Here is a 27,722-nt window from a genome sequence, read left to right as displayed (position 1 = left end):
AAATAAGTCGGACTCTGAATGCAACTATCTAGTAATGTGGGAAACATGAACATAACTTTATTAGCCACATATTAGATTGTGCTACGTTAAAAGAGAGGGTGTTCTTTTAACATACCTCAGGCCTACCATGAACTGTTATTGCAATTCAATTGACGACCTAAAATAAAATAAGGTACGAGACGAGCAGGACGTTCAGCTGATGGTTCTTGAAAAACCTCAAAAATTCTGAGTGGCACTACAACTGCGCTTGAGATAGATGATGAGATAGATGTTAAGTCTCATTTGCCCAATAATTTCAGTAGCTACGGCCCCCTCCAGACCAAAACACAGTAATGCTTACACATTACTGCTTCACGGCAGAAATAGGCGCCGTTGTGGCTACAATATAGCCGGCATCCTGTGCAAAGGAGCCTCCCAAAGGAGACTGGTAATTTATACCACGACGTCATTAGAGCAATTCAATTTAGGTTGACGTCAAATCAAGTTGGAAATAGAATCGCAAACTGCTTTACTTCATTCATTCATTCGTACCATGAGGTAATAATATTTCAACCTAAACTGGATAGCTTATGTGTCAAAGTGAATCATTTTGTTAAAAACTTTCGAGTGGGTGAACCAATTTTGATAATTCTTTTTTTATTTGAAAGCTGGTGCCTCCCGTGTGGTTCCATTTCAATTGGTTGGAGTGGGTGTCAGAAAAGATAGGTATATATTACATACATAGTAATAGCTGAGATGTGTTTGTGTCGCACGCGCGACGTGAAAGGCGAGTGCGGAGCCGCGGTGATAGGACACCGATTCCAATAAATAACAATAATTGTAACTACATCATATTGAATATTAACTATTTTAGTGCATATTATATTGATTTGAAATTGGTTTTTTTTTACTCGGTTGGTCTTTTTTGTTAATTTTTTTATTAATATTTTGGCAAATGAAAATTTATTAGGATTAGTTCTGATTTTATTTCAATGAATTAATAAAGTACAATAAAACAAATGGAATTAATATAAGATATTTTTTTTTGTACTAAACCCTTTCATACAATTATATAAATTTCACTTCTAATAACTCTAGTGTGTCAAACAAGGCATTAGTAGGCATATGTATTTTCAATCAAATATGAAGTGGCTCTCCAATTAAAATAGTGAACTGTAGAGGTGCTCTATGTAATGATAGAGCTTTATACACTTAAATTATGACTTACATTCAAATATATAAAAACCATTAAGTACTAGATTGTTCCAAATTCCACCCTCACATGACACGCCACAAGTTAGGATATCATCCCCGCCATCTGGATGTGTGTCCTCCACAGTGCGGTTTTCAGGGAGATTTCTTCCACGTACTACGAAGTTTCCGGGACGATATGACATGGGTGCCTTCAAAAAAATTGCGTACACCTTCCTTAAAGGCCGGCAATGCTCCTGTGAATCCTCTAGTGTTGCAAGAGAAAGTAGGCGGCGGTGATCACTTAACACCAGATGACCCGTACGCTCGTTTGTCTATCTTTTCCATAAAACATTCTTGAAAAACCCAGAAATTCTGAGCGGCACTAAAATTGCGCTCGTCACCTTGAGACATAAGATCTCCTCATTTCTGATTCGATCTCGCCTGGGAAACTCCGAGCATAGCCCTCTCCATTGCCCTCGGAGCGACCATGAGTTTTCGACCACATCTGTGCACCGTAAGTCATCACTGGCAACACACACTGGTTGAACACCTTCGTCCTTAGACACTGCGGTATTTGGGAGGAGAAGATGTTACGGAGCTTCCCGTACGCTGCCCATCCGAGTTGGATTCGACGAGTGACCTCCTTCTCGAAATTGGACCAGCCTAACTGGATTGTTTGTCCGAGGTAGACGTACTCGTCAACAATTTCGAGAGTACAGTTCCCAATTGCTATGGGAGTAGGTGCGACATGGACATTTGACATGATCTTCGTCTTATCCATGTTCATTTTGAGCCCTGCTCCTTGGGAAGCTGTATTGAGGCCATCGAGCATATGGCTTAAGTCTTCCATGGGCTCTGCCATGATTACGATATCGTCTGCGAATCGAAAGTGAGTGATGTATTCGCCGTTGATGTTGATGCCCAGTCCGTTCCAGTCCAGAAGCTTAAAGACATCTTCCAACGCAGCGGTGAACAGCTTGGGCGATATGACATCGCCTTGTCTGACTCCCTGCTGCAGTCGGATAGGCTTCGAGATCTGATCCTGGATACGGACTGATATGGTGGCGTTTCTATACATACACTTCAACGCTTCGATATATAGGTGTATATATCAATGTGGCACCTCTGGAGAGACTGAAGCACCGCCCAGGTCTCGATCGAATCAGAGGCTTTCTCATAGTCCACGAACGAAAAGCATAGTGGCTGGTTATACTCCTCTGTCTTCTGCTTAACCTGCCGCAGCGTATGTCACATACATACGTCTATGGTGCTAAAGCCTTTCCGGAATCCGGCTTCTTCGGGAGGCTGGAAGTTGTCGAGCCTGCTCACGAGACGATTCGTGATAACCCTAGAGAAAAGCTTCTATACATGGCTCAGAAGTGATATAGGCCTATAGTTCTTCAAAAGCATTTTATCGGCCTTTTTGAAAAACAACACCACTATACTTCTGTGCAATGCATGCGGCGTTTTGCCCTCAAGGATGACGGAATTGAATAGTTTCTGGAGGGACTTAAGTACAGGGGTACTACCAGCTCTCAGAAGCTCAGTTGTAATTCCATTATCACCCGGCGCCTTGTTGTTTTTAAGCTGTTTTAGGGCCATACTAATCTCGTACAAGCTGACGTCTGGGATATCTTCAGTATAGTGTCGGGTTAATTTGGCTCTTGGGTCTTGAGCCTTGTTGGTAACAGGTGCCCGTGCGGTCGTGTATAACTGTCCATAGAACTTCTCGACCTCCCTCAAAAGTTCGGGTTTAGACGAAACGACCCTGCCGTCATAGGTCTTCAGCTTTGTCAGTTGGCTCTGCCCGATAGATAAATCTCGTGCGAATACTTTTGAGCCTTTGTTACGCTCTATGGCCGTTTTCACATAATGTGTATTGTGGCGGCGTATATCGCGAGTCAATGACTTGGAGATCTGTCTATTTAGCTGCCTATACTGGGAAGCATCGTCCGGGGACTGAAGGGTCATTTGGCATCTTACATCCATCAATTCGAGGGTATAATCTGAGATTTTTCCGGTTCTTTTTGAACGGCTGGCCTTGAAGAACTTAGACCCAGCCGTTTGAACAGTTGCCACGAACCTGTTGTTATACTCGTCCACATCTACGCAGTCATCGAGGCATTCGAAGCGGTTTTGCAATTCGAGTTGAAAGTTTTCGGGGTTTTGGATCTGGATGGGTGCGGTTTGGAGCGTAGACTTTACCAGTCGAGACCGCTCCAGTTTTGGATTGATATTCAATGTGCCTCTTACGAAGCGGTGATCACTCCCAGTTTTCACTGAGTTGATCACGGAGACATCACTGAAAATTTGTCTTTTGGTCGACATAATGAAGTCGATCTCATTTTTAGTGGCACCATCGGGGCTGATCCAAGTCCATTTGCGTTGTTCTCGCTTCATGAAGAAGGAGTTCATCGTATAAAGATCCTCCTTCTCCAAGTCAGCCAGCACCTGGCCTCGAGCGTTCCGATTTCCATAAACAAATTTCCCAACTCTCAACTCATCGCCGCTAGTTTTGACCAGTTTTGCATTGAAGTCTCCCATGACAACGTTGAAGTGGGTCTTCGGAGTGTGAATGGCTGTTGAGATGTCCTCATACATGGCCTCCACCTCGTCTGAGTGTGTCGAAGTCGGAGCGTAGACTTGAATGACCTTCAACGAATACCGTTCAGTAATTCTGAGTATTAGGAACGCTACCCTAGTCGACACGCTCCCCACCTCAGTTACGTTGTTGACGAGAGACTTGTGAACGAGGAACCCGACACCACCCTGGGACAGTTGATCGCCCTCCCGGAAGTAGAACATGTGTCCGGAATATAGGATTATCTAGTCCTTACCCTGTCTTCGGACCTCAGATAACCCCACGACATCCCATCGTAATCTGCTCATAGCTTCCTCCAGTTCCTCCAACTTCTCGTCGGTCCACAGTGCCTTGACATTGTATGTTGCCAGGGCCAATTGTCTTCGATTGTTTTAGCGCTGCCACACCCGGGGATTCTTAACACCCCCTGGCCCGTCGCTTATGTGGCTGCTACCGTTGCCACCACGAGCGGTGTCGCCGGGGACTGGGGGCCGGGACCTTATTGTGTATATCATATTTTTTGAGGGGTGTTTTCTGTCGTAATCGCCACGCTTGGCAGGCGGGTTGGCGATCGCAGTAAGTGGTGGGCTCTTAACGAAGTATGCTGCTGCCCATCCTCCGTTGTTTGTTTGTATCCCTTAGTCGCCTCTTACGGCACCCACGGGAAGAGATGGGGTGGTGCTATTCTGGTGCGACACCACACGCACTTTTATTTAGGTGTAGCAATAGATTATTATAATTAGGATAAATTGAATGAATGTATCTGAGAGCTGACCATACAAAATAAACCATCTTATAAACAAAATAAGGGTCAGAACTTGTTGTGGGAGTAGGGTGCCATACAGCACTCTCGGTTTCGGTGTATCTGAAAAATCTAGTGCCTACTGTAGTAGTCTAGTAAAGGCAGTAATTTCATGTAAATGTAATAATTCCCATGGAAACAGCAAACTGCGTAAAGCCGTAGATTAAAAAAAATACGTTGTTTGTTGGCTATAATATATATTATAGTAACGACAAATTAAAAAAATCTAATCTACTTACACAATTAAAAAGAAAATATATATAAGAACAAATTTAAATTAAATTATTAATTAAAAAAAAGGATTGTGTGGTTTTACGAAACCACGGTAAGAGTGAAACTTTTTTTTCACATTATAGACATTTAACTAAAAATTTTTGGAATAATATTTACATTAAACACTGAAAAGACACACAAAATAGCGTGGAGCACTGGCCCAAATAAGTAATTATGTATACACTACACGGTCAGCGGCTGCGAACTATAGGCACCGCCCGACTGTCACGCGACATGCAACACAAAGACGAAAAAGTTTGAGACGTTTTAAAAGTTTCACTTAAAAATAATTTTTGATTGTTGTTTGTTATGAAGACCGTGTAGACCGTGTAGTTTATAGCGGATGACGCTTTTACGTATACGGACCTTATATATAACTTTATGATTTATGAATAGTAATTATTATACTTCTTGTTATAAAAGAAAGCTTTTTAAAGATGGTCATACTTTGAAGTTCTCGTTTTGAGAAATGTCGTATTTTGAAATTTGTTAATAGTTCGTATAAAACATATTATGTTGTACTATATGTACGATACTATCTTTTCTATGTCTATAGAGTAGCTAGCTTTTAGTGTAAATATATTAGCTTATCTTGTTTGGAAAAATGCGGAAATGCTTTTGTATAGTTGTACATTTAAGGACAAATTTGGCTGAATTCCAGATTGTCTGTGAAGTAAAGTGATTAATAAGTTACTCTTGTTTTCTACGAAATTTGCAACTTACGAGTTATTTGTTTGTACAATTCTAGAGGAAACCGATGTAATCCGACTTAATAAATGGGTTTTCCGTTTCGTTTAAATTATACCTAATCTAGGCGTAAGTTCTGTTATAAATAAAAGTATATTTATTGAAGTCACAGAAATAAATGAAAAATAATTGTAATCGTTGGGACTACCTTTGGCAAATGCAGGCCTTTTATCTGTCTGGCCAGGAATCTATGGCTTTACGCACTTACGTACGTTTCCATGGGAATTATTACAAATACATACATACATTTATATGAAATTACTGATTTTACTAGACTTCTAGATTAGGCACTAAATTTTTCAGATACACTAAATTCGAAAGTGCCGTACGGCAACCTACTCCCTCAACAAGTTCTGACCATTATTTTGTTTATAAGTTCATTTTGTATGGTCAGATTTCAGATACATTCATTCAATTCATATCGCTCTTCTTGTTGTTAGCCCAGCAGAAATAATTAAAACTTTCAGATCCTTAGAAATAAAAAAAACTGCTGATATATGGGGCATATCTGTAAAAATAATAAGTTCTGTTATTGACGTCATAGCACCATATCTAGCACTAGTTTTTAATAGCTGTATTGAACATGGCGTGTTTCCTGACCTTCTGAAGTATAGTAAAATTACACCAATATTTAAATCGGGACTCACTTCTGACCCGAATAACTATCGCCTTGTTTCGGTGTTGCCGACCCTTAGTAAAATTTTTGAAAAAATTATTTTAAGCCAAATGCTTACTCACTTTAACACTTATAAGTTACTTCATATAAAACAATTTGGCTTTACTAGGGGACGCTCGACTACGGATGCAGGTGTTGAACTCATCAGGAATATTTTTGAGGCCTGGGAGGAATCACAGAATGCACTTGGTATCTTCTGTGATTTATCTAAGGCTTTTGATTGTGTTCAACATTCAACGCTGGTCAGGAAGCTATGCCAGTATGGTATAAGAGGATCTGCACTCGATCTTCTGATCTCATATTTAAATAATAGGATTCAGAGGGTCGAGGTGAATGGCAGGAGATCTCCTGGGACTCCTCTCGGTATGGGGGTACCACAAGGGTCTATTCTTGGACCCTTCCTCTTCCTAATTTATATAAATGATCTACCTAACCTTGTAGAAAAAAAACACAAGGTGGTATTGTTTGCGGATGACACTTCACTTATATTCAAAGTGGAACGAAGCCAAGTTTTATATGACGAAGTAAGCAATGCTCTATTTGACATCGTGTACTGGTTTAGCGCCAATAACTTATTGTTAAATAATCATAAAACCAAATATATTAAATTCACCGCGCCAAATGTCAAAAATGTAGATGCAAATATTTTATTAAATGGAGAGGTGGTAAAACCAGTGGAATCTGCTATATTTCTTGGCATTACTCTTGATTCCAAATTGCAGTGGGGCCCCCATATTGAAGGATTGGCGAATAGGCTTAGTTCTGCAGCATATGCGGTTAAGAAAATCAGACGGTTAACTGACATAGATACGGCGAGATTAGTATACTTTAGTTATTTTCATAGTGTTATGTCCTATGGTATATTGTTATGGGGCAGTGCGGCCGATATTAATACTATCTTTGTGCTGCAGAAGAGGGCTATTCTCAATACGTTTTTGATAATGTTTTTTATGTTCATAAGCACATTGAGGAATTTTCTAGAAACTGTGACATTCACACAAGGAACAAACATAAACTTGTTATGCCTACTAATCGGTTGGGTCGAGTTAGTAAGTCTTTTGTTGGGCGATGTATATGCTTCTACAATATGATCCCAGAAAATGTACAAAACAAATGTGTTACGAAATTTAAAAGAATTGTTAAAAAACGTTTGTGTGGGAAAGGTTATTATAGCATACACGATTTTCTTAATGACACCACGGACTGGGATTAAAGCGAACACCCTCAGGCTCTTTAATTATTAATGTTTATTGTACGATATTACATTGTAATCCATATTTTATATAAAAAAAAAGCCCGCTGAGTTTCTTGCGCCCATTCTTCTCAGGTCTGAGGCAGTCTCTTTTGAATGGGTGGTAGATTTTGACGTTCAATAAGTGATTATAAATCCTATTTTGAATAAAAATATTTGAATTTTAATTTGAATATCTATTGCTACTATATATTATGCATTGGCAGAACTTAACATCTTATGTCTCAAGGTGACGAGCGCTATTTTAGTGCCGCTTAGAATTTTTGGGTTTTTCAAGATTGTTTTATGGAAAAGAAGGACAAACGAGCGTACGGGTCACCTGGTGTAAAGTGATCACCGCCGCCCACAATCTCTTGCAACACCAGAATCACAGGAGCGTTGCCGGCCTTTAAGGAAGGTGTACGCGCCTTTTTTTGAAGGGACCCATGTCATATCGTCTCGGAAACACCGCACAAGGAAGTTCATTCCACAGCTTCGGAGTACTTGGAGGCAAGCTTCTTGAAAACCGCACTGTGGAGGATCGTGGGGATGATATCCGTCATCCCCACCATCATTAGGAGTTAGGTCGCCACAAGTTCCAACCATGGCGAAAGCCGTACTGTCGGTCGTTGATCTACTGGTGACCCTCTAGGTATACCAAGAGCTGGCGGTTAATTTTGCTCTCCATGATTTTGGAGAGCAGGGAGGTAATAGCTATCTATAGGCCTGTAGTTTGGCGGATCCGAACTGTCTACTTTTTTTTTTCGATCGGATGGACAAGGGCTGACTTCCATGAGTCAGGGACTACGCCTTTGGTATATGAGTGCCGGAATAAACGCTTTAGCACCGGCGGCAACTCAGGGCCACATGTTCTACGCACGATTGGAGAAATGCCATCCGGCCCGCTCGACTTCCATGACTTAAACACCCATGACTCGGAAACAAACATCCATTTTCATCACACATCATTCACCAAAGCTTGCACCTACCGGGATTCGAACCCGGGATCTCTAGCTTAGTAGTTAGCGTCGCTAACCACTCGGCTATATAGGTCGTCAAATAAGATATAGAATGACACATGACCACGGCTTACGTATTAAGAGGGCTTCGGGAAAACGGGTCTAAAAGTAGTACAATAATTGATCGCGTGTAGACTTTACGCACAGATGCAGACTTAGGCGGACGGGCGCAGAGCGAAATAACGGGCTTGTATCACTTATATTGTTTCAGATTATATTGCCAATGTTATAGGCAAATGATGATGATGCTGATCGCATTACTACGCACTTCGGTAAAATACCTATTATTTCAGGTTTTAAATGTTTAACAGATAAATTCCAGCGCAGTAGCAAACTACCGTTCACACAAAAGATTATTCAACTCAAATATATTCTTAAAATATGATGTAAATTGGTGAACCATTAAATAAATAAATAAATACATTTATCATATGAATATTGAACCAATAAATTCCAATTAGGCAAAAACTATCACTTTTAAATAGGTATGTGTGTGGTGTAAAAATAATAAGTTTTTAATATTAAATAGCGGGGTAAAATGAATTATGTCCAATTTAATGCCCAGAAGACTCAAGCTTGCCCGTTTACCACAAAAATAACGTAGTACTGCATAGAGACGTCGCTTCATTGTGACTTCTACCGCATCTATCACGGGGAGTGTTCGCTGTTTCACCTGAATCCTGCCGCCGAATTCCACCTTCGCACGACACGCCACAAGTTAGGATATCATCCTCACCATCTGGATGTGTAGCGGTCCTCCACAGTGCAGTTTTCAAGAAGCTTTCTTCCACGTATCATAAAGCTGTGGAATGAGCTCCAGAGGAATGAGTCCCAGGTTCGAGCCTGGGACCTTCTGCAAAAAGGCATATGTGATAACCGCTGTTCCACGGCAGCTGTAAGGTCCTTACCGAAATATCTATATACATCTAGTAAAATAAGTGTTAGGTTATTTTCGTTACGGAATTTCTGGATTCGGTCTCCACGCTCAAGGCCCGCGATAGAAGCTATGCAGTAGCTTAATAAATTACAATATTGACTCACCCTATCTCGTTCAATCGCTTAATATTAAAACTTTTTATAATTCCAGATCACAAAGGACTTTTTCTCTGTGTGTGTACAAATATAATACCTCGTATTATAATCCCCTAGTACGTGTAGATAGATGTGTAGATATTATAATGAATTATCTGAGAAAAATAAAAACCTAGACATATTTAGTCAAAGTTTGGTAGAATTCAAGAATATTGTCAAAAAATAATATATTTGAAATTATATTTATAAAATTGTTTATAAGACATAATATTGTAATCATTTTAAATGGTTTATGTATAGTTTAATATTTTTCGTTTTTATGTTTATGCAATATTCAGATACTAAAACTATGTTACCTTTGTAAAAAGCATGCTGTGCACGCTATTAGTGAACAACAATACAGATATGTAAATACACACATATATATATATATATATATATATATATATTATTTAATTCAAAATTTATTGTAGTTTGTTTGTGTGCCTATGTAAATAAAAAAAAGTGGTAGATTCAATAAGAAAAAATAATTTATTTCATAAGTGTAATTTCCTTGACCTACATGAATAAAGTGATTTTGATTTGATTTGAAAGAAAGCGCATATACCTTCCTTTAAGGCCGGAAACGCTCCTGTAATTTCTCTGGTGTTGTAAGAGAATGTGGGCGGCGGTGATCACTTGACACCAGGTGACCCGTACGCTCTTTTCTCCCATAAAAAAATGCGAATACTACGCCACCACACTGCAGAGTCGTTACTTGCGTCCAAAACATAAAACGGTTTACTTCAATAAAATGCAGTTTTGTATTTAGTTAACATTTCATAAAACACCGTCCCTTTTATGTTCTCCTAGTACTCGTATTATCTCAAATACGAGACGAGTCTCTAAGCCGGTGACATTTGGGATTATTACGTTTTTCCCTCTGAAAAAGAAAGATGGAATTTCGCTTTAGGATCTACGAGTATTTGTGGATTAACTCAGTTCGAAGACATTTACAGCTTCTTGTGAGTGTAAAGACCCATTGACATAGAATATATAAACGTATAGATAGTCCATAAACCGTGAACATTTTTTTTTATGAAAATAAGGGACGACACGATCAGGACGTTCAGCTGATGGTAATTGATACGCCCTGCCCATTACCGCCTGCCCACCCGCTCAGGATTCTTGAAAAACCCTAAAAATTCTGAGCGACACTACAACAGCGATCGTCACCTTGAGACATAAGATGTTAAGTCTCATTTGCCCAGTAATTTGTTTTGTCAATGTGTGAGTTAGCTAGTGGTTTGAAAGTTTAATATTCAAAATACTAAGCAACTAAGTTCAAGCGCAACCAAGCCTATCTCAGTCCCCGTGTAGGTATCGAAATCGTAAGTACGTGCGGCGGCCTCTACAAAGTAGACAAGCCAGTAGGGACTCACACGAGCGAGCATTGAAGCACGCGCGAGCTTTGTTGTCACCTACTTGACAGATCCGACCGATATTTTAAAAATGGAGAAACATAAGTAAAGGAAAGCATATTCAATGTCAATTCGATTCAAAAAAAAGACGTGTGGCACTGGGGGACTGCCGCGGTAAAGCTATTGCATAGCATTTTTTATCAACTTATGCAATTATAATTATTTATTTATTTACTAAACAAATACTGCATAAAGATGCAGTATTTGTTTTTTTGATAAAATTAATTTAAAAAAAAGCAAACGGGAAGTGAGTAAAATTTAACTTGCAAGATTTGATTACAGACAGACAACGGGACAGGTGAAACTAAATAAAAATGCTTGTCATAATAATAAAAATCAAAAAAACGTGATAAAAAAAATAATGAAAAATCAATATGTACCCCAGGCTCGAACCTGGGACCTTCTGCACAAAAAGCATACGTGATTACCGCTGTTCCACGGCAACTGTAATGACCGTGCCGAAATATCTATATACATATAGTAAGTAAGTGTTACGTTATTTTCGTTACGGAATTTCTGGATTCGGTCTCCACGCTCAAGGCCCGCGATAGATCCTATGCAATAAAAAATTTTCAACTTCCAAAAACTTCCTAAAGATTATTATTATTATAATGAAATTACCATTTCTTATAGCTACCTATTTATTTCCTATAATATAGTAAGGATGTTTGATTATCTGACTATGATTTATGGTCAGTTTTAGAGAGTACGGCTCGCTCTAAGCGCCATGATAATTTGGAGTCCCTAAAACAATCCTTCCGATAGGCAGTGGCGAATTTTAGCTTGGAAAGGGTGCGTGCTTCTATTGACAACTGGCCTCAACATTTAAAGTATTGCAGCCAATGGAGTCTACTTCAAATAAGCTTTTTATATTTTCAATTGTTTGAAATTTATTTATTAAACTAATACACTGTAAAAGTAATAAGTTTTTTTGCATTGGAAAATTTTTTTTCTTTGTTTCAATATTTATGGCCAGGCTAGTTATATATTCTTTAGCGTGACTGACTGTTGACGACTTGTTAGTGTCAAAATCGGTATGAGTAACAAGATTCGTTTTCCTTTTCTATCTTGCTGTATCTCCGATTAATATATTAGACATACTCTTCTTAGCTTGGTTTGTGTAAACGCTAGTGTATCGTAAGTTTATGGTAAGTCTGAGATCTATAGAGCTTTTTTTATGAAAATAAGGGACGAGACGAGCAGGACATTTAGCTAATGGTAATTGATACGCCCTGCTTATTCGTACCGATCAGGATTCTTGAAAAACCCAAAAATTCTGAGTGGCACTACAATTGCGCTCGTCACTTTGAGACATAACATGTTAAGTCTCATTTGCTCGTAGCGTGCGCCGTAGCTAGTGAAGTCACTAGCTACGGCGCCCTTCAGACCGAAACACAGTAATTTTTACACATAACTGCTTAACGACAGAAATAGGCGCCGTTGTAGTACCCGTAATCTAGCCGGCATCCTGTGCAAAGGAGTCTCCCTATTAAGTAGGCCTAGCAATTTTATAATTATATTGTTAAGAATATGTGCTGGGGGATTCTTATTAATTCTTCTCAGACTTTACTTACATTTAACTCAGCTGAGGATACGCTTAGCATAATCTTTGATTTTGTTTTTATAGTCATTTGACGGCTGCAACTATGCACAGCTTATGCTAAGACAACCTAATGCAAAATTCAAGTTCGCGTTTTATCACACTCAGCTAAGTTTTGCCTAAGTAAAGTCTGAGCAAAGTATAAGTACGCTCTAAGCAGCCCAAGATTTAAAAAATTCATAATATGTTACAGTCCAGTTTGGTATAATATGCTACTATATAATAATAATAATATTGACACACTTTTACACAAATTATCTTGCCCCAAACTAGGCATAGCCTGTACTATGAGTACAAGACAACGATATCTATCTATATATATATAAATTAATTGCTGTTCGTTAGTCTCGCTTAAACTCGAGAACGGCTGGACGGATTTGACTAATTTTGGTCTTGAATTATTTGTGGAAGCCCAGAGAAGGTTTAAAAGGTGAATAAATTTGAAAATACTCGGTATTAAATAAAAACAACGATTTTGATTTTTCTTTGATGTGTCCCCCGTCGATCAGAAATTTAATTTATTAAATAATACTTTAAAATGAATAAGTAATTAGAATTTTGAAATCTTTCTAAGGAGGTAAAAAATAAACTTAATTTTAGGTAACTGTAGTAGTAAGATTAACTACAGTTGTTAACTATATATCAGATTATTTTTATGTAGATTGATAAATCTTAAGTTTTGTCCAAAAATAAAATCTGAACCTAACAGACTGTATCAAAACTGTGTGTGTCTATCAATATCAAATTGAAACCTTATAAATAGCCAGTATTTCAGGAAAACTCTGTTTTGTAAGTAGGGAATATGTGTTTATTTAATCGAAAATAATAATAAAATTTCATTCGTTCCGAACATATTTTTATTTGTTTTTATAAAAAAGGATTCCTTTTGTTTGTTTTAAGTTTATTTTATACAAAAGTTTAGGTATATTATTTACCTATTGAGGCAGTACGAAATATGCCGGGTCAGCTAGAATTGAATACAATATACTTACTCAAACATACATAAATACATATAAACATCCATGACTCGGAAACAAACATCTATATTCATCATATAAATGATTGCACCTATCGGGATTCGAACCCGGAATCTCTAGCTTAGTAGTCAGAGTCGCTAACCATTCGGCTATATGGGTCGTCATTATATAGAAGGCTTTTGTTAAAAACATTCACGTTAGTTGAATGGTTAATACATTTTCTTCAATAACATATTCAGACGTGTCTTCTTTGTCCGACCGAGTCTTTTGGGATTTCTGTCGACCAATGTAATCGCCATGTTATTTGTTGGTTTCTATTCACTATTCACAACCACAGAAAACACTTTTATTGAATTGCGCTAGTCCTGTTTGAAAGACTTTTATGCTCTTTCATTTGGTAACATAATAAAACCGCTAGAGATAAAATATTGAAGTTATTTTCGTATACAACGTGTTTATGTTGAATTTTCTATAGCTTTACGGTTATAATCTATAGCTAAAAAGAAAACAAAGTCCAAGAAACATATGTTCTAAAATGCATATTATGGGTGTAATAAATGTTTTTAATTGTACATTGATTCGTGATTGTAGCCAGTATGCCATGTCCTAATTGAAGCGACGTTGCCAAACTTCCACGTACAAAGTTTTATATGTGCGTAGAATTAGTCATTAAACCGTTCCTACGGTGTGTGTGTACGCGTTGTACCTTCAACCTTCTTATAATCATTCATAATTTGAAGCTCTTAGTATGCAGCGTTGCCAATTTTCTCATAAAGGTGTGTGACATTGATATTTGATAATTATTACAATTATTTTGTATGAAAGATAAGAAACGCAAAAAAAAAACTCATACACCATTCGATCCTAATAAACGGTCTCGTTAATACCTTAGTGTTATGGGAATATAAACACGTTGTATTTGGAGCCATACTAAAAGTTTCTGAACTGGCCATCTATAATACAATTAATTAAGAAACAGTAACGATATTTGAAAATGGAACACTGGCAGGGTATTCGCTGTAGCAGAAGTATGTGATGAAGATCCATCCCGTAGCTCTGTATAACAAAGAGTATGTAAATACTACGCAATAAGAGGCGGTACTGCCTAAGTAAACATTGAATTTTAGTTTAGTATGAAAGTTGCCCTGATTTGACATAAATTTGAAATAGTAGTAATTACAGTATGGCGATTGGCGATGAAGTAAATCCGGCTAAGTTTGAAAGCGAACAGTTGCTTAAAACGTAGTAGTGGATTTCGGCTCCGTTTTTTACAAGCCGTCATCTGTCAATCTATCAATGACTGCACGTTTCGAGTAAATCGCTTGTTTTTTAAAGAGTTTTGCTAGGCTGCTGCATATATCGACATGGACGTGATCATCTCTGTGAAGATTTTCTGACTACTGTTACCTATCTAATATTGTTACCATACGACATATAACATGATGGAACTGATAAAAATAACATATATTGGCGTGAGCCAAATGCAAAATGTACACGTGTTTATATTGCTTTGAACCTGAAAGGAAAAAACAATCGGTGGAATAGATCGCATAGTTGACAAGAGTCGAAACATTGACAAGATAATTGTTGCATCTTTTATTGGCACATCGGGATATTACACTACAGTATCATTCGAAAGCTAAAGGACAGCTACTGCAAATTGCTCTGCTAATACGAGCTTGGGGTATTTGAAAATGTTTGCAAAAATGGTTCACACAGCAAAGTCGTACTTCATTACGACCACACGTCCTTACTTAGTATTTTCTTTGATTAACGCGAGCGTTACACATTTAAATAAAACACATTTTAAAAGACTAAAACGCGTGTAAATGTTAATTATTTGTTTTTACATTCGATTTTAGCGTTTAATTTATATTTTAATTAGTATTTTAAATAAACCGACATTTCAAAACCTTTCCAGATCTCGACCCACCTGTAAACGAGATCAGGCGAAAATAATAATAAAATGAAATTTTAACGCAAAAATCTAATGTAGAATTAAAGTTACAATAACCCACGTTTTAATTTTTTTTTTATGGAATAGGAAGATAAACGAGCGAACAGGTCACCTGGTGTTAAGTGGAGTAAGGAATCACAGGAGTGTTGTCGGCCTTTAAGGAAGGTGTACGCGCTTTTGAAGGTACCCATGTCGTATCGTCCCGGAAACACGGTACAAGGAAGTTCATTCCACAGCTTTGTAGTACGTGGAATAAAGCTCACTGAAAACCGCGCTGTGGAGGAACCGTCACACATCCAGATGGTGGGATGATATCCTTATTTCGGGCGTGTTGTGCAAAGGTGGAATTCGGCGGCAGGAATCAGGTGACATAGGTCTTCGGAACACTCCACGTGTTGAATGCGGTAGAAGACATACAATGAAGCGACGTCTCTACGTAACGGCAAGTGGTCCAGCCGTTCACAGAGCACTAGGTCTTAGTTAAAAAGTGTTTTAGTTAAACTTCCTTACATTTCGCTAAGGCAACGAAAAAGTTTTTGAAGACTACAACATATATTTAAGGTTTGAAGTCAATAACTCATTCCTGGCCATACAGTCCGGACCTTAAATCTTATTATTTTTTATTTTCGAAAACTAAAGATAAGCCAAGAGGTAAACAATTATACAAGAAGAGAGAATACAAGAATATGTTACTTTGAAAAATTATGAATATATAATTAACCTAATATGTGGCGTTATTAATGAGAATCCAGAAACTTACAATATCACTTATTACCCCGGACTAGTAAAAAATTACTCTGCTTTTACACTGGCTGGCTCTATTGCGCTCATCTTTCCACTTTGTTCTTCACAGAAAATATGATAAAATATAGTAGTTTCGCCTACTATATTATATTTTTAAAATAATAGTAGGTCACGGACGAGTAAGAAAAGAAGGACTCCGTGTCACCTTACATAACAGTGTAGCACCAAAACAAGCCGATTAACGCGTAAATACATAGCCCCACACTTACACACTACTACAGGCCGATAGGCGGCCATTATAAGAATTGTCTGTCATCGTCTGTGACAGATCAGTTTGCGTCGCAATAAAATATTTTTAAAATGCCGTCGTGCGTTGTGGAAAAGTGTAAAAACAATACTATAAGAGTATTTGTGGATATATGATTATTTAAGGGTGAAAGAATTGTGTAACACACTAGCATATTCAAATTCAAATTCGAATTCAAATATTTTTATTCAAAATAGGATGTGACATCACTTATTGAAAGTCAAAAAGCTACCACCCATTCCAAAATGAATGCCTCAGACCTGAGAAGAATGGGCGCAACAAACACAGCGGGCTTTTTTTTTCATCGAATAAATATGTTTACAAAGTAATATTGTACAATTAAACTTATTATTTAATAGCCTGAGGGCGGTCACTCCATTCCCAATCTGTGGTATCACTAAGAAAGTCATTTATGTTATAGTAACCTTTACCACACAAACGTTTTTTAACAATTCTTTTGAATAACGTTATACTTTTGTTTTGAACATTTTCTGGGATCTTGTTGTAAAAGCATATACATCGCCCCACAAAAGACTTACTAACTCGACTTAGCCGAGTAGTAGGCATCATAAGTTTATGTCTGTTCCTGGTGTTAACATTATGGTTATGACAGTTTCTGGCAAATTCACTTATGTGCCTATGAACATACATTACATTATCAAGAATATATTGAGAAGCAACAGTCAAGATGTAAATTTCTTTGAATTTTGCTCTCAATGATTCTTTAGGACCTAGGTTATAAATAGCGCGAATAGCCCTCTTCTGCAGCACAAATATTGTATTAATATCGGCAGCGTTGCCCCATAGCAATATACTAGTCGCGCCGTATCTATGTCAGTTAATTGTCTAATCTTTTTAACCGCGTATGCTGCAGAACTAATCTCATAACGGTGCTTCACTTGCTAATATCACGGCGCGGAGTCCTTCTTTTTTTACTCGTTCGTCCTTATAACATACATTTTTATGGACAATCGTGCCGTCATCGAATATATACGACTACATCTGATGGTACGATGGTCGCTCAAAATTCTGAACCCACAGTGACGTAACGTTTGCCTTAAAAAATTGTTAAACAGAACCTGTTTAACAATGTTCAAGTAAAATAGTGAATTGTCATTTGCCATATTAATAAGTTCAGTTATAAATTAAGTTGCGAGTATCACAGATTGCCACCAGAATCACTTCACTTCTAAATTTATTAACTATATGGCTGATATGGATGTTGGCAACCTCGCATTTATAGTTCCGTTTCGATGAAATGAAAATATTAAAAAAAAAAGGTTTCTAGTACGAAATAAGGAAACGTTATATTCAAATTTAAACGTTGCCTTTTTTATTAGCTTAAATAAATCTTCGAAATTGCTGTTTCTTTTCCTTTATTTGGTACAATTACAAGAGTGTAAAATAAATTTACTTGAAGGAAAAAGTCTTAAGTTTTTAACCGTCTTCAAAAAGGAGGAGGTTATCAATTCGATCGGTATTTTTTTTATGTATGTACATCGATTACTCTGAGATTTATGATCCGATTTACGTAATTTTCTTAAGTTCCATGCAGAATATATGCCATTTGGTCCCAATAAAAATTTAACATTGTTTTGCCCAGTCGTTTTCATTTTATGAACATTTTTTATGAAAATTTTTGTTTACCTCATTATTTAATTTTTGTACACAAAAGTACGGCTTTTTAGGAGTTTTCATTCAGTTTGATATTAACTAACACTAAAAAGTAAAAAATAAAAAAGCTACGTTTAAAAAAACCGACTTCTAAAACTGAAAAGTATCAAATAACTAAAAATTTAATTTAATTCACCTTTAATATTAATAAAATACTATTATTTGTATGTGCTAGATTTATAGCTATGAAGTCGGTGCCAAGCCAAATGTAAGTACCTACACTCGCCATGCGTGACTTTGAGCGGGATAGCTTCGTCTGGACTAGAATTTGTTCTAGAACTAACAACCCAAATGTACAGACACGCGTGGCGAGACAACCTTAATAATTACAGTAAGTAAGCTGTTTATAATATTAAGTTTTATTTTGTTTAGGGCTTGGCACCGACTTAAAACCTTTCAATAGGTAGCACATACAAATAATAGCATTTTATTAATATTAAAGGTAAAGGTGTGTTAAATTAATTTTTTAGTTATTTGATACTTATTAGTTCTTGAAGTCAGTTTTTATAAACGTACTTTTTTCTATCGTGTTTTTGTTTCTCTACTAAACAACGCAATTTTTGTTTAAATATTTGTGTAAACTCATTGTAGTTTGATAGATGTCTATCAAACATAACCCACCTTATTCATAATAGTCTGCTAACTTAAAGCATTGCTTATTCTCACTCCGTCTTCTTCTATTGACCTAAGTCAGAATGAGAAAAAACACTCCTTAGCGGCTGTTTAAAGCTTGTTTAGCGGACCATTATGAATAAGGGGTAACATGTGTAAGTACTGTATTCTGGCGAGCTTTATTTTTATCACAAATTGTAAAAATGACAAACAGCGCTTACATAGTTAGATTAACTCCTAATGACATTGATAAGGATAATAATTCCTATTAGGATCAAAGAGAATAAATACGACGATAACACCTCTACCTCTTAATCAGTTTTAACGTAAGGATTATCGATAAATTACTTTAGCAAATATTTTCACTGTTAATAACATAATTGTTGAACGAATTTATCGAAATAAAGAACACGTCACCCGTCACCCAGCTGTCAGAAACTCAAGTGTCACTACACTACTCTCTGTCAATATAATTTTCCCGCTAAAAAATCCCGCTCTGTCTGTCTCCGGCTCTGTAGTAATTTAAAAAAACAAGTACCTATTGAGTCTTTTCAAGTATTTTTATTTATTTAATCCTTCAATAATAAATGAAATTTTGGCTACGTTTCAAATTACCGACGGCAAAATCAGCAAGTTGACATTATGTTAATTTTACGAGGAAAAATTTTAACGTTCGGAGTTTATTGAACGTAGGACTATTAGTATTAACTGACGTGCCCTGACGGGGCATTTATATTATGAGCTTAACGGAAACAAAGCTGTTATTACTATGCTAATAAATGGAACAGCATTTCAAACAAAATACGAGTTGAACTCCGGGAGTGCCGGCAGAAGTGAAAACTTGAAGATTTACGTTGTGCATTTTTGAATATTTTGGAATTGCAAGGGAATAATTTCAAAGGGAAGCATTTATGTGGTTAAATACAATGTTCATTTATTGCACTATCGTACACAAAAATGACAATTTATTACATACAAAATTAAAATTTCAGAATTAATACAATTATTTTACATTACAAAGTTTATCTCTCAGAAAAATCAAATTTCATCCAAAATTTCAACGACTGCCTTACAAATTTTCGATCAGGACACGTGTCCTGACGCAAGTTTAACATTTTATACCCATCCCGAGAAAATTGCTAAACGTCGCTAATAATAATTTAAAATTTAATTTTAAAATAAATTGAATACTTAATTAATTTTAAATTTCAAAATAAATTTTAAATTTTTTAGTTACTTTTCTATAAAAAGCGTGTTTTTTAGTTTTATTTAACTACTATTTATTACACGAGAAGGATCACAAGAGCGGTAATGACCTTATAAATCGTCGAATGAATTTATTTGAAACACCAAAAATTGCGTTCTAGAAACCTGTATGATACGCCGCCTGTCAAAATAAGTGTTGCGATAAAACTCAAACAAAACTTCGAAAAGTTCATGTCTCAGGAAAGGGGGTGAGTTCACAGTTTTAAGTAGGTACTTGCGATCTGTAGATAAGATAAAGAATTTATAGTATTACTCCTTGGATAATATGTATCTACAGAATGTATTTATCCTTACATATTTTAATATGGATGTTTAGATAGAAGATGAACTTGGTGATAGATGGAGTATTGCTGTCATCCCTGGTCTGACGCACCTCAGTATCAGCTCGAACCATTAGACCGCGTGCAACGCAGAGCAGCTCGAATTGTCGGGAACTCATTGCTCCGTGAAAGGCTGAATCACTTGGCGTTGCATAGAGACGTCGCTTCATTGTGTGTCTTCTACCGCATTTATCATGGGGTGTGTTCCGAAGAGCTGATTCACCTGATTCCTGCCGCCGAATTCCACGACGTGTGAAGACACTACACGCCACACATTAGGATATCATCCCCACCATCTGGATGTGTGACGGTCCTCCACTGTGCGGTTTTCAAGGAGCTTTCTTCGACGTACTATAAAGCTGTGGAATGAGTTTCCTTGTGCAGTGCTACCAGGATGATATGACATGGTTACCTTCAAAAAAACCACGTACACCTTCCTTAAAGGCCGGCAACGCTCCTGTGATTCCTCTGATGTTGCAAGAGAATGTGGGTGGCGGTGATCACACAACACCAGGTGACCCGTACGCTCGTTTGTCCTCATTTTCCATAAAATAAAGATGAACTTGTCATCGCATGAAAATTATGAAACAGCTGTTGTCTTTCGATTTGAGGATTTTTATCGTTTTTTACGCTCGCAGTTATTGCAAAAGTAATAAAAAAATAATTAAAAAAGGGGGCTTGGTTTTTTGCAAGTATCACAAAAAGAAAGTAGTATTTAAAAAAAATAATCACAAAGAGTGGAAATTGGAACACTCCGATCTATACGACCAACATTTATTATTTTCCAAGAGGGGTGAAAATTCTTGTGAGCAGAACTTTATCTCTTTCGAAAATCATGTATATGTTATTTCGAATCAAATGGTACCTGTTTCATTATTTACGAGACTGCCGAGAATTTTTAACTTATAAAGCACTTATTGACTTATATATTAATGATTTATAATAATAATATTATGTTTAATATCAATTATGTGAATAAGACACATTCAACCGTCAATTTTTAATTTCCAATTTGAGTTTTTAACATATTATAATAAACCTTTTTAGTAAAAAATCGTTATCTATTTCTCAATTATTAATATATGACTATTGTAAATATATAAAAAGTATTGTTGACAAAGATCCATATTTAAAACATGCGTACCTTTAACTCTTTACTTAATATTAACTTTTTAACCTTTAGATTTTACTTGTAAAGTCAATATTTTTCTCAAACTATCTGTTTTCGAGTGTGATGTTCTGTAGTACCTTCTATTGAGAAGTTTTATGTAAATTTTAATAAATATGGGCTCAATAGATGCTGTTGAAACTATTATAAATAAGTGTCCATTGTAAATAAATACATACTCATAGATATTGTTAATAAAGGTCCATATAAGCATGTACCTGCATATGTACCTTTAACTATTTACTTAGTATTAACTTTTTAACCGACTTCAGTAAAGGAGGAGGTTCTCAATTCGTCGGTATTTTTTTGTTTATGTTTGTTACTTCAAAATTGTCGACTCGGTGAACGTGTCATCCAAAATATGTTTGTAACTACATAAGTAGTTATAGGTGAGATGTGCTTGAGTCGTGAGGAGGCGAGAGGCGAGAGGCGAGAGTGGGTCGCGGCGGAAGGACACCGATTCCAAAAATAACAATAATCGTAACTAGAATGAGATTAATTAATTAGATTGTATTAAAATACGTAGTTATTTTTATACTTTTTAGTGCATATTATGTCTATTGTTTTGGAATAGTGTTTTTGAAGTCGGTTGTTTGTTCTTGTTATTAACCTTTAGATTTTACTTATAAAATCAATATTTTTCTTATTCTTTTTTATTTTATATTTTCTTCTGTTATTTCAAGTATGATGTTATACAATACTGAGAAGTTTCACATAAATTTCAATAAAATTTATTTTTATTTCATATTTAATATGGGCTTTATTCATTTATCTATTATTAAAGCCCATCACATCACATACAATATAATTTTCTTAACCGTATGTTACAATTAGTAGTTCTAAAGTATAGGACAATCATGGTGAATATAAAAATTACAAAAATACTCTCTAATACTACTGAAAAATAGATCTAATACGATCGCTACAATGAGAACAAAATAAGAAATGAAATTACAAATTATAAATTTAACTTATTATTTGAATGAATGAAAACGAAAGAAAAAGTACTTATTGGACCGAATTATAGATGCTGTTAAAAGTCCACGTTTTATTTGATTATCATTTTTTAGCAACTTTGACTCCCTTATTGAATAAATGCTAAATTACTGTTATGTATTAACATGAGACATGTTTGGCAATATGTAATAAATATTGGATAAGTAATAATAAATTTTACCACCCCATTTTATTACGTTCCCAGCTTCACAGATCGCTTGTAAGTAGTATCAGTTTACTAACGCTCCCAGTGAAGGGCGGGCGTACGATCTTGTTAACACAGAACCGCCAAATCTCTCGCAAATTCAACGCTGTAACTCTATTCAAATTAATAAATAAAATATATTTCTTATTTGCGTTCTAATACAGTTACTAAATAGTTTGCTAAATTTGATTACAGTACTTATTGACTCCTTGTAAATATTGATTTTCCCACCAGAATATAGATACGGCACTGTTGATGCTTTTTTAACAAGAATGTTTATGGTAGACTTTTTGGATGTGTGATTGATAATTATTATTGTGGAAATGAACAAATTAAATATTTTGTGTAAGCAAGATATAGATGAGGAGCAAAATGTCACTGGAAATTGTACTAAGCCAAATAAAATGTTAGGTAAGTTTGAGTGTAAAATACAACTCTATATAAAAATTTTATGATGTTTTTTATGAATATTTTAAGATTCTATCAAGGAACTAAATTAAGACATGATTTTAGCACTAAATTTTTGTGTGTTTACCTGGTTATGTTAATATTATCCATTTTCATCACAATTATCATCATTATAATTAGGCATTTCCGCTGTTTTGTCTCTCTGGTAATATAAGTAATATAAAATTATGTAACTAGACACAACACATTATAAAACGAAGTCCACCACCGCGTCTGTCTGTCTGTTTGTTAGCGATAAACTCAAAAACTACTGCATCTATCTTCACGCTCTTATATATACGCTCGTATAACCATCACCAATGGTTAGCGTGGTTCTCGAGGAAAGTTTTAGTATATGATTTGTTAAGTTTTTATATACTAACGAAATTTGTTGGAGATATCGGAAAAAATAAGCCATCTGGGAACTTTGAATGAAATCCCTGTCTAAACTCTTTGAGATATAACAAAATAATGTATGGTTGAATTGTATATCTTATAAAGGTATATAGAAAAGTCTGATGCATATGTATATCTCTTAAAGATTACATACTATATCCATTTTAATATTTTCAAAACTGGCAATTATATAGTGGCAAAAGGCATTTTAATACGTATTGCGTGATCAGGTATATTTTGTTACATTTATGCACAGTTACGGAGACAATGACAAAATACACTTAATCACGCATTACGTTATTGAATAATACCTTTTGAAATACGGGCTTTAGGCTAGTGTGAATTTCTCTGTGTAACTCACTTACTTCGCCCTTACTTATAAGCCTGACCAGACTTTATATTACACTCTCCAACTCCTTTTTAAGTATGTATGGGAAAATCTCTGTCGTTTAAAGCTTGTACCGATTACCCATATGAAGTCAATGAAACAAAAAGCATTTTCAACAAAGAATATTAAAACATAGATATATTTTTATTTCACATCACAAAAATAAATATTTTATCAAAATAAAATTTACAAATTTTCTATAACACCTAAAATTTAAACATAGCATTAACGCTTAAAGTAAAGTAGTATTTATGAAAATATATAAAAGGTACAAACAAGAATGATGCGAATATGAACACCGCTCAGCGTATGCTGTAAGCAAGTGCTAAAGCACTGGTTTTCAGCGTGGACCATTACGAGACGACCCGCGCGTGTGGTTTAGAAACGTTTGAATATTTTTATATATTTACAGGATAACACATACTTAAAACTAAAAACCTACCCAATTAACTTAAACATAGAAAATATAACATTGAACAATATAGAAAGAAAAAAATTACCAATATAAACAGTTACAAAATATGCAAAAGATGAAAACAAATATATACACAGCTAAAAGAACAAACAAATTGCGTAATCGTTGCTATGAAAATAAATTAAATTTTAATTAAATTAAATTTTAATTATTAATTAGCATCTCTGCTAGAAGTTTTACTAAAAAGTACGGTTCACATAGAAAAACAAGAACGCACTTTTTAAGAAGGATAAACGACAAACAAGATTTTGTTTTTAAAAATTAGTGAAATAAATAAATAACAATCATAATGATGAAAAGTGCTGATTATAACATAATTTTTCTCCATTTCAAAATATCTCTTATCGGTTCTGCGAACATTCCTGAAAATACTTAAATATTTTGTTTAGGTATATGACTAGCAGAATTACCGTATTACTTTTATGTTGGAGCCTTGCCAAGCGTGAGCCTCTGCAAGTTTGTCCATATAAATGTAAATAAGTGTGTTTTATAACTATAAAGAAGCCTTATAAATATTCTAATTCTAGTATGTCATCACAAAAATAATACAAAAGTTCCTTGATTTGATTTCACACAACCGTACAAGCGTACAACTTCACTTTGATGTCTGGTGTGAAACCGAGCGTTTCACTTGAAAATATTTCTTTCGGCTGTTATTCATGAATCTATTTTATGACAAAAGTACCTTTAAATTACTCTTGCTTATAATGTATTTATTTATAGTTTTTGATTGAAACATTACTCGTTACTCTTGAGAGCTGTTTTATGGATTACATATTATTTACTGTACCTACTTCATTGACTTGCTTAAATCTTTGCATCATTTTGTTCATCATCATCATTATGATTCGAAGCGGGCGCTTCGAATAGATGCTTCCTGATAACAGTAAGCCCGCACAGCAATTTAATTTGGATGATGTCTTAAATAAAACACTCGACAAGCCCACCTTGCAGATTACTAGCAACGGGATTGGCTCGTGTTCGTCGATTTCGGCTTAGTATTATTGACCGCGTTTTTCAAGTATACCGCAGATTTCTGGCCGGAGCATAAGCGGAGGAGAAACCTATCTTTTATCTAAGGGGAAAATCGTATACTTTGCAACTCATAAGTTCTATTTTTAGAAGATTATTTTGTATGATTAAGTTTTTACAATTACAATATAAATATTTTTAATAAACGAATATCGATGCATTTATGACGATTTTCACCTGACTGACATAGATCCTTAGTAGTTATTTCATTCTGAATTATATTTGGAAAACCAAAGCAATAAAGGTGATGCTGAAAATTCTGAGCGGCATCGCAATTGCGATAGTCCTTTTAAGAAATTAGATGTTAATATTCATTAGCCCAGTAATTTCGCTAGCTACGGTGCTACAAACCAAACAGCTGTTCAAATCGAAACACAATGTCAAATATTTAATTGTTTATCAAATGTTATGTATCCGCTAAGGAAGTTGTGAGATATTCCCAATACAAGTGTCCTAAGACAACTTACTGGTAAGTCTCAACCACTAAAATGTATAAATTGAAATAAACGAAATTTATTTATTTATTTACAATACCGCTTGCACATACTGCTTGATGGCAGCGTCGCAGTGGTACTTACCTAGCTAACATCCTGTGCAAAGAAGCCCTTAGGTAGTATGATGACTGATAGATGATAAGCAGATTTGACAGAACCACAGTCATAATTATTGTAAGAGAAATTCTAGTATATGAAAGGGTTGAAAGGGGTTAAGCTAATCACGAACCATCTAATGACAAATATTCCCGTTAATGGGCAACTACAAAAAATATACGAATTACAATGGAGATTTTTATATAAATCTCTGATATTAATCTTTATATTGTTTCAAAGAAAATCAAAAACTGGAAAAATGCTAAAAATGCTGTACGGTTGCTAGATTTGCAGATATCGTGAAATATTATATTGATCTTGCAGAGCTATCCCACGAAATCTGGGAACAGTGCCAGAAGAAATATATTTTCCTTTTTCAACATCTTCTTAACAAATCACTTTAATTTACAACCCCTCATATAGCATTGGCATAGGTAATATAATTCGGATATGAGCCTCCGGTAAATTACACACCAGAGCAGAGAAAAAATTGTGGTTCGGTATGAAGGGCGGTGTAACTCGTGATATTATTATTTTGAATGAAAATCAGGGACAAGACGAGCAGGACGTTCAGCTGATGGTATTTGATACGCCCATTACAATTAAGTGCAGGATTCTTGAAAATCCCAAAAATTCTGAGCGGCACTACAATTGCGCTTGCCACCTTGATACATATGATGTTAAGTCTCATTTGCCCAGTAATTTCACTAGCTACGGCGCCCTTCAGACCGAAACACAGTAATGTTTACACACTACTGCTTCTCGGCAGGAATAGGTGCCATATTATAAATTATGATACTGTAGATTACATGAAAAAAAATAAACCAAAATGACGAACATACGTTCACGTCATCAGGTGCAACGTCTTATTCGAACTTACCATCATAAGTGATTCGCCCTGCCAATTACAATTTAAAGCCACACAAGATTCTTAATTCAAAGTCTGAACAACCATAAAAGCTCAGAATATTTGGGTTTTTCAAGAATCCTGAGCGGCACTGCATTGTAAAGGGTAGGGCGTATCAATTACCATCAGCTGAACGTCCTGCTCGTCTCGTCCCATATTTTTATAAAGCAGTAAAATGACATCCCAGGAACACTTTAATTAAATAAAAATAAATGAAAGAGTCAAGAACCTCATAATGACGTGAACAAAACGTGTTTCTTTTCTTTTTAATCAACTAACATTTCATTATTAAAACTTTCGTGAGTCATTATTAAACTATTTATTAGCACGGCTTTACACACGTTTTCGTGTGTCGGTACGGGCTAGTTTCGGACCATTCGGAAGTCCTTGATCAGTGTGAGTGTTGAGGGTTTGCGATAACGTCCCACCTCTTACTGTGTACCTCTTACTCAGTGAAAAATGGGACGTTATCGGTACCGACACCGACGAAAACGTGAGTAAAGCCGTACTAATAAATAGTTTAATAATGACTCACGAAAGTTTTAAACTAACATTTCTTAAATTATTTCTAAGTAACATATAGTAAAATACCATCTTAAATTTTAGTTTAACTTTATGTTAATTTTTTTAACACAATTGTTATCATATTACATACATTCTAAAAATT

General features: G+C 35.6%; 1 protein-coding gene across 2 annotated transcripts in view; it reads left to right on the top strand.

Moving 5' to 3' along the window:
- LOC126967392 (ras-like protein family member 10B) overlaps positions 1-27,722 on the top strand; it is a 55,334-nt gene that overhangs the window by 7,544 nt on the left and 20,068 nt on the right. Inside the window, exon 1 of one of the 2 annotated variants that reach the window (XM_050811835.1) lies at positions 22,872-23,231. The exons of the other annotated variant lie outside the window; for it this stretch is intronic. Within the exon in view, the coding sequence (XP_050667792.1) occupies positions 23,144-23,231 (88 nt within the window). The 5' untranslated portion in view covers positions 22,872-23,143. Of the gene's footprint in view, positions 1-22,871; positions 23,232-27,722 lie in introns of those variants that run through there. 2 annotated transcript variants of the gene reach the window in all.

The sequence above is a fragment of the Leptidea sinapis genome, chromosome 13 (genome assembly GCF_905404315.1).
Source record: "Leptidea sinapis chromosome 13, ilLepSina1.1, whole genome shotgun sequence".
Classification (NCBI taxonomy): Eukaryota; Metazoa; Arthropoda; class Insecta; order Lepidoptera; family Pieridae; genus Leptidea; species Leptidea sinapis.
This window is presented reverse-complemented; position numbering and strand designations above follow the sequence as displayed.